The sequence below is a fragment of the Adiantum capillus-veneris genome, chromosome 5, assembly GCF_014529385.1.
Source record: "Adiantum capillus-veneris isolate H3 chromosome 5, ASM1452938v2, whole genome shotgun sequence".
NCBI lineage: Eukaryota > Viridiplantae > Streptophyta > Polypodiopsida > Polypodiales > Pteridaceae > Adiantum > Adiantum capillus-veneris.
Window position 1 is genome coordinate 114,140,195 of NC_140935.1, and position 19,359 is coordinate 114,159,553.

The 19,359-nt window shown below is 43.5% G+C and overlaps 1 protein-coding gene across 3 annotated transcripts; it reads right to left on the minus strand.

Annotated features, from left to right (window-relative positions):
* Positions 1 to 2,784: 2,784 nt before the first annotated feature.
* LOC147457945 (uncharacterized protein At4g18257-like) lies at positions 2,785 to 18,880 on the minus strand. Of its 3 annotated transcripts, XM_086512711.1 has the most exons (6): positions 18,532 to 18,880; positions 18,090 to 18,413; positions 3,690 to 3,745; positions 3,552 to 3,580; positions 3,372 to 3,426; positions 2,785 to 3,158 (listed from the first exon to the last, which is right to left on the minus strand). In XM_086512711.1, the coding sequence occupies exons 1-6, from the start codon at positions 18,795 to 18,797 to the stop codon at positions 3,133 to 3,135; spliced, it is 756 nt and encodes a 251-aa protein (XP_086368837.1). In that variant the 5' UTR covers positions 18,798 to 18,880; the 3' UTR covers positions 2,785 to 3,132. The 3 variants fall into 3 exon arrangements, 1 of the variants encoding a protein (XP_086368837.1); XR_015188163.1 differs by having other exon boundaries at positions 3,552 to 3,745; positions 18,532 to 18,873; XR_015188164.1 differs by having other exon boundaries at positions 2,785 to 3,197; positions 3,552 to 3,745; positions 18,532 to 18,873.
* Between the last annotated feature and the right edge of the window lie 479 nt (positions 18,881 to 19,359).

Genomic DNA, 19,359 nt, shown 5'->3' on the forward strand with positions numbered 1-19,359 from the left:
GTCAAAATGGGCCTAATGACAAAAAAACTACAAATGCTGTGTCATATTGGTTAAGCCTCAAAATATCATTTTATGGATGAAAAGCAAATGCACCTATCCAAATTTGGTTTGAGCAGCTTTTGAAGCTAGTGGAAAATGTTTAGGTTTGGGGAAACAAATGTGCATGTTGCACCATTTTTTCAGAAATGGCATTCATACCATTCTTATCAACTATGCTAAAAGTTGCCTTGTTTGCCTAAATTTTAGCATCCCCTAACTATCATCCTCAAAGTCAGTTCTTTTTTACAATTTGAATGACTTCTATGGCTCCCAAGCTTGTCCTCGTCCATCTATATTGTTTCTCAATGAATAAAATGAATGTTGTCATGGACTACCATTCTTCTTATCCTCACGATTAAGCCCTACTATCATTCTCAAAATCATTTGTTTGATAAATATTTCTAGCTTTCCCTCCTTTGGATGATTCTCTTCCCCCTATAGATAGCCTTCACAAATTGTATGAATGTCGTTTTTGTAGAGCTTCATTTTTTGTTCCCACCACCACGACCCCTCCTTAGGACCGCATCCGCTAGCCCAACCTCTCTTTAAGTTGAAAACCTTCTCACCAAGGTTTTCCTCAATGGTCAGCATGGAAGTGAGCTCTCAAATATTTTGGATTAACTCACAAGGATATATACATGTTCAAAATGAAATATAAGCTAGGCTTAGACCATGGAATTATAACCTGACTCTGTCATCATCATCATCATTTATAACACAATAGATGCAAAAGATTCCCATATGCTTTAATATCTTGAGTGTGCGATCATTGATAGGCATGCTTTTTTCTCCATTGTATATATCTCAATCTCCAATTGCAACTTCTTTGCCTATGCATTGATCCCACTCAATGTCACCATACTACTCAACATCTCTCTCGAAAAATTTAATTCTATGTATATCTTACATGGTGTGTTGCACTCACATAAAACCAAAACATAGCCTTCCAAACTCCATGGTTCCATGAGTTGGGTTACACTCCTCAAAATGCCTTGAAGGACCAACAAAATCCTTCCAATTTTTGGGATATTGATTATATTTTTGCGAGTGTCGTTGCCCTTCAAGATGTTGGTCATTCTCAACCTCCAAGCAAAAACTAAAAAAAAATACATCTAATATGTCTTGATAACAAAGTGATTTCATTTCTTTTAGACATTTATTTTATTTGAAAAAAAACTGCAAACACTTGCAAAATGATATAAAAAAGGACCAAACTATCGTGACAACAATGTGGATACAAAAGAGCCCACAATGATCCTGACATTACAAAGAGGATGCATGGGCCAATCCAAAATACCATACAAAAAGTCAAATCTACACTCTTCGAAAAGTATCTAACACAACAAATGAAAGAAGAAAGTAATAAATCAGTTACAATCATACCACTTCTCTTGCATGATGCCCACCGCCCCTCAACACTACCAAAGCTTGAACACTAGACAACAGGAGAGAGCTTTGAGCTGTACAAATCATGTATGTACCCACACCAACACACAAGCAATAGCATGTGTCCTCTTAACTATTTGAGTGTTGTGGGTCACAAGAAAGTCGTAATTTCATCTCCTACTACATCTAGGGGCTATTAATTATGCTATTATATGTTTGATACATCCTTGCACATTTTTTAGCTTCGAAAGTATCACACTTTCAAAAGCATGAACTTCTTTATGTTATGCAAGATGGGCTTTTCACTAAGGATATAATGGTGAAGTGTCCCCTATTTTGAATGCTATGATGTAGACCGTATCGGAAAAAATGTTTAAGCCATATTCAAGAAAGCACCTCAAGCTGTACAGTCAAGAGTCCTCCCTCGGATCAGAATATTGCCCAGAGTGACAATAATTGAATGGCAACACACCAGTCACTCGTGTGTGCGCATGCATGCGCACACACATCCTTTGAGCAGTTAGCCTTGATTAAGTATACTTCGGCATACTACCAATTTACTTGAAGCACCTTCTTTGGTACCCAAATTTGCCTGATTCATTACATGCCTATCCTTTGTATCAAGCTTGCCCGTAAGCGACCATAACCACTTGTTACTTTGGCTCAATCATTCCCATTCACTCTGTGCTGAGGCAAAACTCGAAGACAAACAATTAAGGGATCCTTAAAACTGTGAGCAAGGCAGTAAGCACAAGTTCGGTGACTCAGACTAGATGAAGAATTCATAGAACACTACACTCCCACCCGAAGAATATATGTCATTTGTTTGGCCATTTTAGAGTTGGATAAAAAATTAGTCATACTGGATAGGTTTTGTGCAAATAAACAAGGTGAAAAAATAGTAGGCATTTTTTTCATTTTTATTTTAGCCGTTGTTTTACGGGATTGCGCCCACTCACCCACACCTGCATGCCTCAGGGGTTGAACCATAGTGGGTGCGCTTAGAGCCCCTCACCTTTACCACTAGGCCAGCACCCCAAGGCACGTATGCAATTTAAAACAAAATGTGAAGGAAGTCAATGTGAGCTTAAATGAAGGGGTCCACTCATCGACTAAAATAAAAATGTACGCCTTTCTCCGTTCTTCTCTAAGGCATGTTCTAACATGCCAAAAAGATGCAACCATTCTTACCTGAAAACACAACTATGATGGCCCATCATACAAAACAAAATGCCAGATTGCACTCTTAAGCTTACCAACAAAACACACCAAAAGATAGTGCAGGTTAACCATACTACTGAAAAAAAGACATCTTTAAAATGTAGCAAAACATAAGGTACATAATCATGACACAACAGGTGAAAAAATTATGTATTATTCTTTCAACGGCTTTTGCAGGGCAAGTTTTACAATAACATTCCTTATATGCCATCTCTAGGCACCATAAAAAGGACCTGTATTGAAGCCCGCCACTGAGGTTTCAAGGGGTTAGCTCCACACTAGTAATGCACAATAACTTTCACCTGCTTAATACAACAGAAACATTGCCAGCGGATCAATTTAACATGCCCACCACATGAGATCCTCCATTAACCTTCTTTGACTGACCACCTCAGACGTCGCCACCGCATCAATTTAACATGTGCACCACATCCTCATATACAGGTCCCCCATTAACCTTTCTTGAATAACCACCTCAGGTATCTTCTAAAATTGAGCTGTCAATCTCAATTCTGCACATAGCGCCAATTGCTAAACCATCACGCTTGCGACTACAAAAACGTAAGAGAGAGTATGTATGTATGTGTGTGTGAGTGTGTGTGTGTGTGTGTGTGTTTTCTTTTTTGGGGGGTGAGGGGGGGACTTGTGCTACATATATGGCAGTGCATTAAAAACTGTAAACAGCCAGGCACTATCATCATTACAGAGTAAGTTAAGTTACTAACCTAAACTCAGCCCTTGTAACTTCCGATCAATTCGCCAATGAAAGCACTTGCACCCCTAAACAAACAGAAACCAAGTGTCAAATAATTAGAACTGAGAAGTACCATTTTGTGCATGGCATCATTCATCAGCCTGTTGCAACCTCTGAACCATGGAAACAAGAAAATTAACCCAACATATACCTTGAGAATGTGCTTAAGAGGGTTGCTGACTGTGTTCTTCCGCTTGTTTCTTTTCAGCAGCTTTCAGATTTTCCACCTTCTTCTTAAGAAATGCTTGTTTGAGCTTTTCTCTATTCTTCTGAGCTTGCATCTGCCGACGTTGCTTGAGAAGCGTTGCCTGCTCTCTTGCCTCTATGGTTTCCTGGTTCACCTCCCTGAGAGGACAACCAAGCTATCAGAAATGCATAGTCCAGTAATTGTCACAACATGAAGAAAAAAGCACAGCTAATTCTGATACAAGGATTCTTCTCGATGGACGATTATGTACTATTTTCCTTTCTCTTTCACTATGACAGGCTCAGTTTATACATATGTAATGTACTCATACTACGTGCACTGATTTTGAGGTGTTACAATTCTCTGCCCATAGTTGAACTCAAGGTCAGGCTTTGGCAACCCGGATAGAGACAACGACTCCAACAATCCAGTCACTGAAAAGTTGACTTTCAATAAGTATGATGGTGCCGCTATGATTTATTCTTGGTTTCATCACTTTAACGCTTACTTTGCTACTAGCAAGAAAAGCGCTAACAGTAAAGTTTTGACAGCTGTCATGTATTTGTCGGGTGATGCCATAAATTGGTATCAAGCCTGGCAAGAGGCACAGATGTCTACGCACCTTGAGCATGCCATTGATGGCAAACCACTGTCTTACGGTTAGGTCGATTCCTAGGCTAAGCAACCTAAGCTCAAGGACCGTTTCATGCCACCGCAATACCTTGACTGGTTGAAAGAGGATTGGTGAGGTCTCAAGCAAAATGGGACTCCTGTTATGTCTTTTTTAACTGTATTTTGCAGATTGGTGTTCAATTGCATCAGTCGGACAAGGATCGCAAGGACACTTTTCTTTTTGGTTTGAAGAGAACATCAAATATGATGTGAAGTTCTTACTGCCTACTGACTACGATGACACCGTCATGATCGCCTTAGAGCAAGAATTGAAGCACAAAAAGGTAAGCCTAAGGAGCAGAACAAGTCACCTTCCAATACCCCGTAGAAGCCACAAAATCAGTAAAATAGTAAGAACAATGGTAAGAACAGTAGTAACTCTTCTTCTCAATCTGCCCCTACACCTAAAGCACCAAACTCTTCGCCTAAAAGAGGCAATAAAGAAAAGGCAGGCAATCTCTATGTTGACTCCTGATGAAAAATCTGATGAGGGAATAGTTGGAGGATGCTTAAGTTTTGAAGAAAGAACCGAGTATGGAAAAGGAAGACAACGTTTTAAGTGTCACACTAACAATCACATGAAAAGAGGTTGTTCTAAGGAATCACCTAAGGAAGAACCCACATCTTCTATTAGTGTCATACATGAGCAAAGTAGTGCGTCCTAAGTTTCTCTCTGAAGAGTTATGATCATGTGAATGGTCAACGCATTGTGATCTTGTTTGATTCTAGCAATGTGCACGATGTGATTAGCAATTCTCTTGTGAAGAGGGCATGCTTAGAAGCTATTCCAGCAACTCTCATTGCGATCTCTGGATTCGCTCTTGGCTTAGACTCTTCAATCACGCATGAATGTCCTGACGTGCAAGTCTCTATTCAAAACGTATCTTTTCATTGCAAGTTTGTTGTGCGTCCTCTAGCTGGATGTGATATGATTTTAGGCATTGAGTGGTTTTGTGAGCTTGATCCACACGTTTGTTAGAAAGATAATACGCTCAATCCCTCACGAAAGTGCCTCTCCCATGGTCATTCACTTTGAGTAGAGCATTCCTTCTTTGCCTCTAATCTCTCATTTTGTGAAAAGGAATAGGACACCCCCTCCAGTTGCATTTCTCACTAGAAAGTTAAAAGGTCAATGCATGATGTTTTCCATATTTCTTGGTTGAAGTTGTTTCAAGTAAATCCCCAAAAGGAGATTCTTGAAGAGGATGAACCGTTACAGGAAATGTCCATTTTTCAAGCCTCCGTTTGTCACAAGACCGACACCACGTGCCAATAGAAAAGAACAGACTGAACAGACTTTTAGTACTTCAATAACAACTGAACTGTGAGCGAGAGAGAGAGAGAGAGAGAGAGAGAGAGAGAGAGAGAGAGAGAGAGAGAGAGAGAGAGAATTTTTCCTACCAGAGATACACTTTTTGGGACACATCGTCTCAGCAGCAGGAGTGCAGATGGACCCGGCCAAGATTGAGACTATCCATGATTGGCCAGATTTGAAGAATGTCCGTGAAGTTAGAAGCTTCTTGGGCTTATGTTCTTACTGCCGGCGGTTTATTAGAAAGTTTGCAGAGGTTGCTTCCCCTTTGCATATTTTGACATAGAAAGGAGTCCCTTTCTCGTGGGGACCCACAGAGGTGACTGCCTTTCAAACATTGAAAGAGAAATTGACTACAGGATCAGTTTTAACTTTGCCGGATTTGCAAAAGTTATTCGAAGTATATTGTGATGCTTGTGGTCGTAGTCTGCGTGCGGTCTTAATGCAAGAAAGCCATGTCATTGCCTACGAAAGCCGATTGTTTTCAAGACAGCACAGATATATGAGAAAGAGCTTTTGGCGGTTATCCATGCTCTTACTCAATGGCGACATTACCTACTCAGAGCCGATTTTACGATCTTCACAGATCACCAGAGTCTACGCTACTTCTTGTCACAGAAGCAGCTATAGGAAAACCAGATGTGGTGGGCAAACATCTTGTCACAGTTTCACTTCCAGATTGTCCATGTGGAGGGACAGAAGAATTTGGTGGCAGATGCTTTGTCCCGGAAGCCGTTAGTTCTGGCTATTTCCACGATACACCATAGAAGCTTCGAGGATATGGTCGATCAGTATGCCACAGATCCAAATTTTGCAGATGTATTCGATCGAAAACAGAATGGGGAGGTAGTAGCGGGATATTCCATTCAGGATGGCTACTTGATGAAGAAAACGATGTTGTGCATTATACAGTCGTTGAGGGAAAAGGTTTTAATTGAATGCCACTGTCCACCCTTTGGCCGAGACTCGAGAAGGACGTGGACGATTTTGTACGCAGTTGCTTGTATGCCAGAAGGTCAAGTTTAACGAGCATAAAGCACAGGGATAGTGTTATTGTTCGGGAGGCTTTAGAGAAATCTCAGGAAAGACACAAAAAGGCAACAGATCGACACTGTCGCGATTTGAAATTAAAGGAGAACGATTGGGTGCTCTTACGTTTTGAGAAGGCACGCCTAAGAACGAAAAAGGGAAAGGAGCGGCTTTTTCCAATGCTTAGCATGAGATACTATGGACCTTTCCAAATAAAAGAAAAGATAAATGATGTCTCCTTTAGATTGAAGCTGCCCGATACTTGGAGGATTCATAATGCTTTTCATGTGAGTCTCCTGAAGCCTTTTAAAGGCGATGTGCCCGATGATGGGGAGCCAGAACCCGAAGTGGAGGAAAATGAAAAGATACTCGTTCCAAAACCGATATTGGCACATAAAGACGTGAAGTGATAAGGCGGTTCTTGGTTAAATTCAAGAACTATCCCGCATTGGATGCGAAGTGTCACGAGGATGTGGAAACTGCTAACCTTAGTTGTTGGTTTCTTTCCAATGATTTTTCTTTTATTTTTGAGACCCTCTTTTTGAAGTAGCAAACGGTCGGACATTGTATCGCCAATGTGAACGGTAGTCTCACCCGCAGACGGAAAGTGGTCGACACTGGAACTCGTATAGTAAGAGGATGTCTAGGCTCAGAGCAAGATCATGTAGGTCCCCCCGGTCGCACTTAGCAAGTTGGTGGATACTAGGAAGTGAACTCAATAAAGGCAAAAAGTCAAGGTGGGACTACCAACAGAAAGTATCCGACAGTTGGGCCACATTGCACTTTTGGATGCGGTCCCAATGAGGATAGATGGTCAAGATGAGTGGGAGCCCAACGGAAGCATCTCCTAAAATTTAGGGAACTGCTATTTTGGGCCGTAAAATGTGTTCGCGTCATTACCTCCGGTATGACTAGGGGAACATTTTACAACTCTGCCGCGAAGTCAACCGAGCAACCAGTCCGGAGATTTTTAGGCGGCAAACCCAAAACAGGAAAATGCTTGTAAATGCACCAAGTGGCACATTTCTGTGCACTTGCCTCACAAAGGAAGATGTGCAGGGACAGAAGAATGTGGTGGCAGATGCTTTGTCTCGAAAGCCGTTGGTTCTGGCTATTTCCGCGATACATCATAGGAGCTTCGAGGATATGGTCGAACAATATGCCACAGATACAGATTTTGCAGATATTCTCACACGGATACGAGATGGGGAGACAGTAGTAGCAGGATACTCCATTAGGGAAGGCTACTTGATGAGAAAAACCATGTTGTGCGTTACACAGCCGTTGAGGGAAAAGGTTATGACCGAATGCCACTGTCCACCTTTTACGGGTCACCACGGCATTGCTACCACCATGAAAGGGGTAGAGAGATATTTCTTTTGGCGGAGACTCAAAAAGGATGTGGAAGAGTTTGTGCGCAATTGCTTAGTATGTCAGAAGGTCAAGTTTGACAGGCATAAGGCACAGGGATTGTTACAGCCTTTACCCACACCACCCGTCCCTGGGAAAGTATTGCAATGGATTTCATTTTTGATCTCCCGAGAACACAGAGTGGTTACGATGGTATCTGGACTGTTATTGACAGATTTAGCAAACAGGCTCATTTCATTCCAGTGAAGAAAACAGTCAAGCCGGATCACTTAGCGAGATTGTTTGTGGCCCAGATCTTCAGATTACATGGCATGCCTGAGACGATTGTCTCCGACAGAGACCCCAGCATTACGAGTTTGCTTTGGAAGGAAATTTGGAAGAACATTGGCATGCGGTTGCAGTTCTCGTCATCGTTCCACCCGCAAACTGATGGGCAATCTGAGATTGCAAATTCAGTGGTTCTAGATTTATTGAAGTCTTATATCTCGGATCAGAAGACTCAATGGGAAAAGTACCTACCTTTGGTGGAATTTGCCTACAATAACACGATACACTCTTCGACGGGGAAGGCGCCATTTGAGATTGTTGAAGGTGCTGCGAAGGTTCCACCCTTCCTAAGCACAAAAAATAAGATTTTTGAAGCAGATGAATATACGCGAGACTTAGATACGGCTTTTGCCAAGGTTCGCGAGACTTTGCAGAAGTCTCAAGAACGACAGAAAAAGGCAGTGGATCTCCATCGTCGCGACTTGAAATTGAAGGAGGATGATTGGGTGCTCTTACGTTTTGAGAAGGCACGCCTAAGAAAGAAAAAGGGAAAGGAGAGGCTTTTTCCAAAGCTTAGTATGCGATACTACGGACTTTTCCAGATCACTGAAAAGATAAATGATGTCTCCTTCCGACTGAAACTGCCATATACTTGGAGGATTCACAATGCATTTCATGTGAGTCTCTTGAAACCTTTTAAGGGTGATGTGTCTGATGATGGAGAGCCTGATAAACAACCCGAAGTGGAAGAAAACGAGGAGATCCTTGTTCCTGAACAGATTTTGGCACATAAGGATACGAAGAATAAAGGTAAAGTCCGAAGGCGGTTCTTGGTTAAGTTCAAGAACTATCCTGCATTGGATGCGAAGTGGATGGAGAAGGAGGACCTAGCAGATACTCCTCAGATTGTGAAACTTTACCTCGATGCTTTTGGTTAAGCATAGTCTACTCCAAATGGAACCCAGAATTCAGCTTGGCCGGAGATATGGTGCAGTGGGATGCACAAGAGGGGAGTCACTCCGCTCCTTTGTCAATAGATGCCTTGATTTAGATACTACAATCACTGATGTCTCTTTGAACTTCAAGGATACTGAAAGCTGACAGTATTCTGTTGTATGACTTTACGAAATGGAATTCCTCATTATTGATTTGTTCTTGACTTCTTTTAAGTGCAGGAACTGATAGACGAAATGACTGCAGCATTTTGGGCTGATTGATCTCGAATAGACATGGTTGCAATAGGGGTTAGTCAATCGAGCATCGATGAGGTCCCGATTGGATCTAGATGCGATTGCTAGCTACATTGCCGATAAATCATGGTCTAAGATCCGAATGAATGTTGAACGTCATGTGATGTCTTGTGATGTCTAGTGATGTCATGTGATGTGATTGTCAATTTGGTACATGTGCTAGATGTGTGTTCCTAGTACGTAGGTACTAACAGTCAATGTCTGCTAAAATGGTTTATGGCTTCTGTCTATTTTGCAAGCGTAATCAAGGGCGATTACAATGTTTTCAAGAGGGGGTATATCACAAAGTGATGACGTGTCTGCCCGAGAGCATGCGGGAAACCCTAACCCTGATTGTTGCTGAAAACCCTAATTCTGCAAATCCTAACCCTAAAACCTGCAAACCCTAAAATCTGCCAAAAACCCTAACCCTAACCCTAAAATCTTCCTAAACCCAAACCCTAACCCTAGCAGCAGAAAAGCAGATTTCCAAAAAATGCGCTGCCATGCTGGCGTGTCTACGTACGGAAAAAAAGCAGGATTTTCAGCCCTCCAACGACGGATTTGGCTGCTTTTTCTCTACGCTTTTGGCAAGGGAGAGAGAGAGAGAGAGAGAGAGAGAGAGAGAGAGAGAGAGAGAGAGAGAGAGAGAGAGAGAGAGAGAGAGAGAGAGAGAGAGAGAGAGAGAGAATTTTTAGCTTTTGATTTAGAAGCTTTTGGGGCTCTGCTTTTGGGCATCCCTTGTAAACTTTAAATAAGCGGTGAGGGCTCACTCTGCAGTGCATCTAGACGTAGAGTCTGAGAGTGAAACCCTAACCGCTCTCTTATACTTTGACATTAATTAATACATAAAGAAAAACCGAAAGGGGCGCCAATCTTTGGGGCCAATATCTCTAGGCACGGAACTCCGCCGGGCCAGTGCAAGTCTATTGTGATCTGTGAATTGTTTTGAAGTGGTTATTTGGTGCTGTCGTGATTGATTCTTGACTTGGAGTGTCCAAGTCTGTTACAGAGTTCCTCTTCAAAGGACAGACAAGAAATCCCTATGGTCTTTGAGATTGGCAAGAGCTTACGACCACGTCAGTCTGTACCTCCTGTTAATGTGAATGTCCCTCCAGTAGTACAGGGCTTTATGACTGGGCAACTTGAGGATGATGCGTTCAAGACTCAGTTAGTTGCCGCAGTGAATACCTTTTCGCAACTAGTGCAGAATCCAAGGTTTATGGAGTTCTTGCAAGCGCCACCAGTGCAACAGCAAAACAGGCAACCTACACCGCGTACGGAGCTTGTTGAGGCTCAAGCCCAAGTACTTCATGCGACTCAGCAGGAAAGGGAACATCCGCATGTTGCGGAGTCGAGGGCTCCAAAACAGGTTCTTCCCGTGCTTGAACAGGTGGCTAGAACACCTATTCCACAGGTTATGCCAGTTCAGCCTGCCACCTTTCAGAGCCCGCATGCTGTCTTCAATGGACAGGGAACTGGATACCAAGCAATGCACCCAGTTTTTCCACCACCCACGGTACATCCTGGGTATTTCGGGGGTGGATCGGTGTTCCAAAGTATGGCTGATTATGTGCTTGGAAGTCAGCCGTACATGCCAAAAACAGTGTTTGGGGGTATGCAAGGCATGATGCCAAACCCCATGTATGATAGTGTAGGCATGCAGCAAGGTTTTCAATGCAACCAGGGCCAGTTTGGGGTGCCACAGGGTCATTTTGGCATGGCCAGATATCGCACCTCTGACGCAAAATGTGAATGGCCAAGATGTGCCAATCATGCCTACTACAGTGCCCATGTTGCAGACCATTCCTTATGACAACTTGGGGGCGCTGGAGAAGCCGAAAGCTTACAAAGAAGGTGGTGTAGCTGTAAAGTTCAATACTTTCAGTGGCTTTGAGGATAAAGCAAAGGCTCACTTTCCTCCAGCAGCTTGATACAGCTTATCATGAGGGAATTTTACAGAGGCCTCGAAAGTCAGGAAAGCTGCCATTTTCTTAAAGGACAATGTGCTTACATGGTGGACGACATTGTTAATGCAAAGGCAGGCACCCGCCACTTGGGTTTACTTCAAGAAAATGTTTGCATCTGCTTGGCTTTCAAATGAATTTGAAGCCGATGTCATGACAGATTAGCACCAGCTTACTTCGGCTACATGCAAGAGCTTGCTGGAGTACAATAGGAGGTTTTGTAAAGCGTTACTCTCAGTGACCTCCTACAGATTTGTGCCATTGACAAAGCAGACAGAGAAGTATTGTTGTGAGCTGCCTAAAGGGCTTCGCGATTATTGTACCAAGAACAGAGTGGCTACCCTCACTCAGCTTATGGAAGTTGCGAACACTAGTCTTGCCTTGTTGAAAGGAGAGGATAGTGGGTTTCCAAGCAACGAGAAAGGAGGGCAGCAAAAGAAAAATTCAGCGAAGAAGCCCTTTGTGAAAACGGCTCCTGAAGCGTCACAGGGGTCGGAAAAGGCCACCAAGGACAAGGATTCAGCCGAGACTTCTGGAGCACAGGCAAAGAAACAGAAAAGGAAGCCTTTTGTGCGCAAGTCGCTCGAGGAAAAGAAGGTCCTAATGGCTGAAAACAAATGCTTTATATGCGAGCAGCCTAGTCACTTTGCTATCGATTGTCCACAAAGGAAAAGACCAGCTGACTCAGATGATAAAGAAGACCAGAAAGGCAAGAAGCCTAAACCCACGGCAGGTTTGGTGCCAGACATGGTGGGTGACAAGCCCAGTACAGATGCCAATGAGTTATGCAAGACTTGGGGTAAAGTTAGGGATCATACGGCACTCATCTTCTTTGATCCAGAGTGTGTTACCATCATTGGAAAGCTGGGCACAAAGCTGAAGAGATGGGGTACACAGCACAGGCAGGGTCGGCATGTCCTGGCCACTCAAAGTGTGTTACTCCCATCATTGGAAAGCTACGTCAGCATATTCAGTCGTATGTGAACACAAAAGAGTTCTACATCATCCCGCTAGAAGGATGTGTTGGGGATCCCGTGGATGTTCCGAGTGCATGGAGTCTTGGATGCCTACAACAAAAAGATCATTGTACATCATAGGGGCAAAACTCACATCTTGGATGTAAAGCTAAAAGGAGAGTCAGTCCCTATTTTATTTGCTTCTACTATCACTTCTGTAATAAAGAATCATCTTTCTGTGTACTTGATTTTTGCACATGATGTCTCAGATAGTGATCAATCAAATTTATCTGTGTTAGATAAAGAAAGGTCAGCATTTTTGCAAAAGTTTAGTGATTGTTCTTCTGATTCATTACCGTCGCAATTGCCACCAGAGAGACCTGAGGACCATCGGATAGATTTGGTGCCTGGGTGTAGTGCACCAAATAGACCTCCCTACAGGGTTAGTGCGGCGCAACAGAAAGAGATTATGAGCCAGGTTGAGGAGTTATTAGAGAAGGGGCTAACTCAGCCTAGTTCTTCACCCTTTTGCTCCCCATTGCTCCTAGTGCAGAAGAAGGATGGCTCATGGCGCATGTGTATTGATTACCGTGCCTTGAATAAGAATACCATCAAGAATAGGTTTCCTATTCCTCGAATTGATGATATTCTCGACCGTTTAGAGGGTGCTGCAATTTTCAGTAGGATAGACCTTAAGAGTGGGTACCATCAGATTCGTGTAAGGCCAAAGGATGTGCACAAGACTGCTTTTAGAACAACATTTGGTCTTTATGAGTTTCTAGCGATGCCGTTTCGGCTAACAAATGCTCCTGCCACGTTCAACAGAATGATGGACCGGATTTTCCGCTCGCATCAACAGTTTGTTGGGACGTTCTTCGATGACATGATACTGTATTCGAAGAATGAAGAGGAGCATAGGCATCACTTGACCATTGTGTTCGAAGGCTCAAACCGGCACTCAAGAAACCTCCTACTCCAAGAATGTTTACAGAGCAAGAATTAGAAGAGGTGATCGATACACGGATTACCCAACTTTTTGACGCAACCAACAAAGCCAAAAAGCATGACAAAAAGCAGAAGAAAGGAACTGACTTCCCGGGTTATTTGGGTCTTCAATCTACTTTTGCCTCGGCACGAAAGTAGAAGAAGCATGTGCTATTTGAAGGAGTTCTTCTTCTTCTTCTGACAGTTCTTCTAGCTCTTCTGGCTCGAGCGAAGAAGACAGAAAAGGGAAAAAGCGAAGCAAAAAGCGAAGCAAAAAGCAAAGCTTCGGAAAGGGCAAGAAAAAGGCAAAGAAGCCTAAGTTTTGCCCAGTTTCTGACAATTCTACAGAGGACTCGTCTTCAGATAGTTCGGACTCGATGACCACAGATTTTAAGCAAAGAAGAAGAATTTCTATAAGCCAACCAGCATGATTCTCTGGAGGATAAAAGCAAGAAGATTGGAGAATTTAAAGAAGGTGGACAATCAATTAAATTTGACACTTTTCTGAATTTTGAGATGCTTCGAGGGCTTTGGCCTTCATACAGCAGTTTGATATAGCTTTCTCTGGAGGGCATTACTAAGAGCACTCCAAGATTCGGAGGGCTACCTCTTACTTCAAGGGAAATGCTCGAACATGGTGGTCCACTCTTCTATTAAACAAGAAAGCGCCAGTTAAATGGCTGAAATATAAAAGGCTTTTTAATTCTTCTTGGTTGACTCGGGAGTACGAACGTGTCATATGAACTGCTTGGAACCATCTCCGGATAACCAAGAAAGATACTTTGGTCCTTGGACCCATATTGCGAGAGATTTTGGAGCTCTTTTCTACCCGCTTCTTCATAAGAAGATCTCGTTTAAAGAACAGATTGAGCAGTTTAGCTGCGGACTTCCTACGGAGTTCCGAGATCACTACTTAGAGCAAAAGTCTGATTCTATTCAAGAACTGATGAGTCATGCGAAACGGGGCTTGGCCATACATTCAGGCAGTTTGACTTACCCCACAGATGAGATCATGACGCAGAAAACCGAACAGACTTCTAAAAATGAAAGTAGAAAGAAGACGAGCCCCCAAGATCAGAAAGATAAGGATGCACGACCCCGGCTCACTCTTCGGGGGAGAGCCAACTACATCAAAGAGGGGGAGTGTTTTACATGCGGGGAACCTGGGCATATCTCCGCGAAGTGCCCTAAAAAGGCACAGAAAGAAACTGACGAAGAAAGGCCAAAGAGTTCAAAAGCAGTTGAGGAACGTGGACCAAAAAGGCAAGATGAATACAGGACTGGTTCCAAATTGCATGGGTACTAACCCAAGCAAGATTGATGAGAGTACAGAACTTTGCCGAGCTTGGGGCAAAGTGAAAGATCAAGAAGCCCTGATTTTCTTTGATGAGGAGCCAAGGCCAACTTCATTTCACCTGAATTGGCAGCGTGGCTCGAGATTACTCCTGATCAGATGGGACCACAAGCAGAAGCAATTCTAGCGGCACACGGCAAGAACGTAGCCATTACACCTGTCATTGGCAAACTTCGGTTGCATTGTCAGGGGTATTTGGGGCACAAGGACTTCTATATAACGCCCTTGGAAGGTTGTGATGTCCTCCTGGGAATTCCCTTGTACCATAAGAACAACGCCGTGGTCAACTATCAGGCAAGAAAAGCGACTTTGACTACAAAAAAGGGCCGAACCATTGTACTTGATGTGAAACTTAAGGGCGAGTCTGTCCCTCTTGTATCGGCTTCGGCCATTTCAAAATTAATGAAATCCAGTCTGTTTGTTTACTCGATCTTTTTAAAAGAGTTGAATCATGATCATAGGACAAATATGTCTGATCTAGAAAAATACCGAAAGGGGCGCCAATCTTTGGGGTCAATATCTCTAGGCACAGAACTCCGTCGAGCCGTGTCGAATCAATTGTGAATTGTGAACTGTTTTGAAGTTAATCTCTGTTGTGTCACAGTAGAATCTTGACTTGGAGTGTCCAAGTTTGTACATCTCCTTTTGCTGCTTCTTCTTAGGGTTTTGGCCCCTTGGCCGAGATCTGAAGGTTGGCTCCGTTCTTCAATGGCTTGACATGTCAGCAGCTTGTGACACAAACTAAAGTTTGTGACACAAACTGAGTACACCCTTGAAGGAAAGTGCAAGGTATAGACCCATGGTAGTCACCCACAAGATAATGTAACCATCAGCTCCATCATGCATAGTATTGACTAAATACCACAACATCCCCACTAACGTCGTCAGTGCCCCTTAGTGGGTGTAGAACTAGGTACTAACATATGCTCCCCAACACAACAACACACCACATGCACACACACATGAGCATACATCAACACAAAGTTCAGTGTACTAAGTTTCATCGTACCCGTCATTCGTGCCAAAAAGCTTATGATGAGTACTTAATTAAATGGAAGGGTCAATCTGAAAGGTTTGCTACTTAAGAATCAGTTAGAGCCTTGAAAGCTCAGTATTCCCACTTCATTGATGAGGACATCAATGGTTCTTAAGGGGGGAAGTAAGTTATGTCCCACTCACAAGAGAGAGGATCTGTGTCTTAAGACACCGTCGGGATGGACGTCCACGCGGACGTAGTGGGGAACACGGGTAGTGTGGCCGGCCACTATTATAAAAGGGAGGCAAAGGCCTCATTTGTATTTATCGATCCCCACTTGCACTGTGCCAATGGTTAGCCCATGAGGCTAAGAGTGCACGAGGTAACCTAGAGCAGTTGAAGCCGAGTGGTATGGGACGCTCGGGCTTACAGCTACATGCCTACGTCCTCGGACACTGGCCCTAGCACACGGGTGCTGAATGGTGGCTATGGTCGGGTGGTTCGTCCGACAAGTGTCTATAGGCGGTCCGTTAGCTGGGAGATCCTCTCTGCATGTTCGTTTCACTCAATAGGCTACTGAAATATCGGACCGCAACGGGGAGATCACAAAGGCAAATCCAAGCGATTTCCAATGATAAAAAGGGGCTGAAATTTGAATACGCTTGCTGCTGATCTGAAAGCGTTGGCACTGATCTGAAAACGATGTGCTGATCTGAAAACGTTGGTGTTGAATTAGCGATTTCCAGCAATACGCTGAGGTTGATCTGAAAATTGGAAACACTAGGCTACTCTTCTACTAGCACTAGATGATCTGCAACTTGCTCCAGTGCTTGGCTGTCTAGTTCCCTTTATAGGGCTGAATTTTTAGTTATAAACTCCCTTAGGCTTAGGTAGGGCAAACTGTCCACCAGACCCAACAAAATAAAAATAAGTTTGGACGGGAGGATAGTTTCTGAGTGAAATTGTCGCAAATCTGCCTAGCCGGGAATCCGATCGACACGGGGAATGGCTCATTGAATTCCTCTAACCTAAAACAATATCCACATCATGCTAGATTCTCACCGTAGTGTAATAACATCTGTCAAAACACGTGTGCAAACCATTTATGCAAGAGGGTTCCAAAATGGACTTGTTCGGACATGCAGGACCTACGAACAGGCTCACGAAATTGCCGGTACTAATCCTCCTAGGATTCTGGACACTCCTATCTAGGAAGGTGAAAACTGGCTCTAGAAGTCGATGAAGTATGTCCATGTGGCACACAAAGCCATGTGCACGTGACAACCAGATCTCGAATTCCGTAGGTCATGAGGACACAAAGTGAGAGGGAAATGCAAGCCTTGAGTTTAGTGCACCTCCCTCGAGCTTCGCTACATGCTCGCGTTGTTGGATGCCCATTGAAGTATAACAACACCCATCAAACACGGGTACAAAGTCGATTATGCAAGAGGGTTGTGACCAACAACACCTAATCTAATCACCTAATCCAATGAACTTGTCATAGCATACAGGTCTTGCAATAATGCTCACAAAATTGCCGAACTAAATCCTCAGACAACGTTTTGGGTAGGTTTACCACGTCCACGTGGCACACAGTGCCAATATACACGTGACACTCTCTGCCTTGTGCTCCTCCCTCTCAACTCCTTGATTTTCTCCCTCTAATAGGTGATGCAGCATGTATGATATGCATACCCTACACACAATCATTCAAATACAGAAACTTATACACCAGTCACTTGACTTCATGACGAATCACGAGAGAGAAGGGAGAAGAGAGATTGATTTGGCCTTCATCTTTAATAGAGAATCCTTTGGTGGACAAGGCAAGACTCATGAAAGCAAGCTTAACCGCACTTGCCACACATCCACAACCAACCCCTAACTAGAACCGCTGCCAAGACCAAAACTAAACGCACAACCACGCTAGTTCTCAAGCTTGCTTTTGCACCAAAAGCCTACGCGATCCAAGCCTTCCATCCCACCGCATATGTCACTTCTTATTATCGCCCCACCAATCCTTGGTCGCAGGAAAAAGAGTAATCTCTAAGCCTTGATTTTCATCACCTTGTCTTCTACTCTTTGCCAAGATCAAGATCCGTCAACATAAAATACCATGCGTATTTGCAACACACTTGATTTCACCACATGAGGTAGACAAGCGAATCAAGCTAGAAGAAATAGTGCGGTCTCGCAAGCAAAACTTGCCCCAATAAACCCAACTGGATGAATACAAAGTGGTAACTCTAGGGCTTTTACACAATCCTCTAGCATATTTTCCTTATCCAACTTACAAAAAACAAATAAATAACCATAAAATCTTAACATAAGATGCATAAAATCAACAAAATATCATGCAATCGAGGCAAATAAGGGCATTTTTACCTCACTAAAATCTTGTGTTCTTGAGAAATTCCTACTGCCTTATCAGAACTCCATCCAATGCCACTACGTCTTTCTATCGAAGACGAATCTTGTGTTGGACCCTCATTACTCTGCATTGGAGCAACTTCTCCAGCCCCCTCTGCCTCCAAGCTTCTAAACTCATCTTCAAGCAATCCCTTTCTTAGAAAATCAACACTATATTTTTCTCTTTCATCCTCATCCGACAGTTCACCTCTTGCAAGTTTTTCATACAGCTGGGCCTTCTTTTCCAATGCAGCATAGCTGGCAGAACCATCAGTTTCAGCTTTCAACTGGAGTTTGTCTCTGCCAAAGAGATGGCAAAAAGCTCTTTACAATATGTTTTGGGAATTCATACATGACATTACCCCCCCTCTCTCTCTCTCTCTCTCTCTCTCTCTCTCTCTCTCTCTCTCTCTCTCACCTGTTAGCTCGCTCTTCAACTCCTGTATTTTTCTTGTAGAATGTGTCCGTTTTCTTGAGGGAGCGATGGAGAACAGCATCTGCGTCTCCAGTCTTGATACGCTTGGCGTCCTCTTGGGTACGGTAGAGCTGGGCGCGGAGCTCGACGATGGAGGAAGCGCCAACACCTTCGATGGCCTTCTTCTTCTTGGGCATTATAGATGACTCTGTAAGCCATCCCAACGATTCGACGCGCCTGTCCTTGCCTGCTACAGCCTGTTCCTCCATTGCCTGCGTTTTGCACACGCACGTGACAGCAGAAGATCCGTTTTGAGCAGAAGGCCTGTGTTATTTTACAACAAGGCCATCGACGTTGTTTTTGTTGTGTCACTTTGGGAGGTAGGTGGTATCAACGGCTCACGATGGCCACTTGATCGTGACCATTGGATTGCCTATGGAATGCAAAAGATTCTCGTTTCTGCTCTCCGTCTTGGGATTAACTCTAACTGCTAAAGCTATCACGTACTAATTGAAAGGTGTGTGTTAAGTTTATAGATCGGATCATTGCGGATAAGTTCACATCGAGTTCACATCAAATTTGGTGTGGTGTACAGACCCTCCCAAGTTTACACCAAGCTCACATCGAGTTCACACCGAATTTGGTGTGGTGTACAGACCCTCCCAAGTTTACACCAAGCTCGCACTTAGTTCACACCAAATTTGGTGTCGTACACATATCTTGTGAGTTCACACCTAGTTCAAAAAGCGATCGGACGGTAAGGATTGCACCCGCCTCACGATGCCTATTGTCGACCATTAACAAGGATTTCATTGACGTGATCAAAATCGT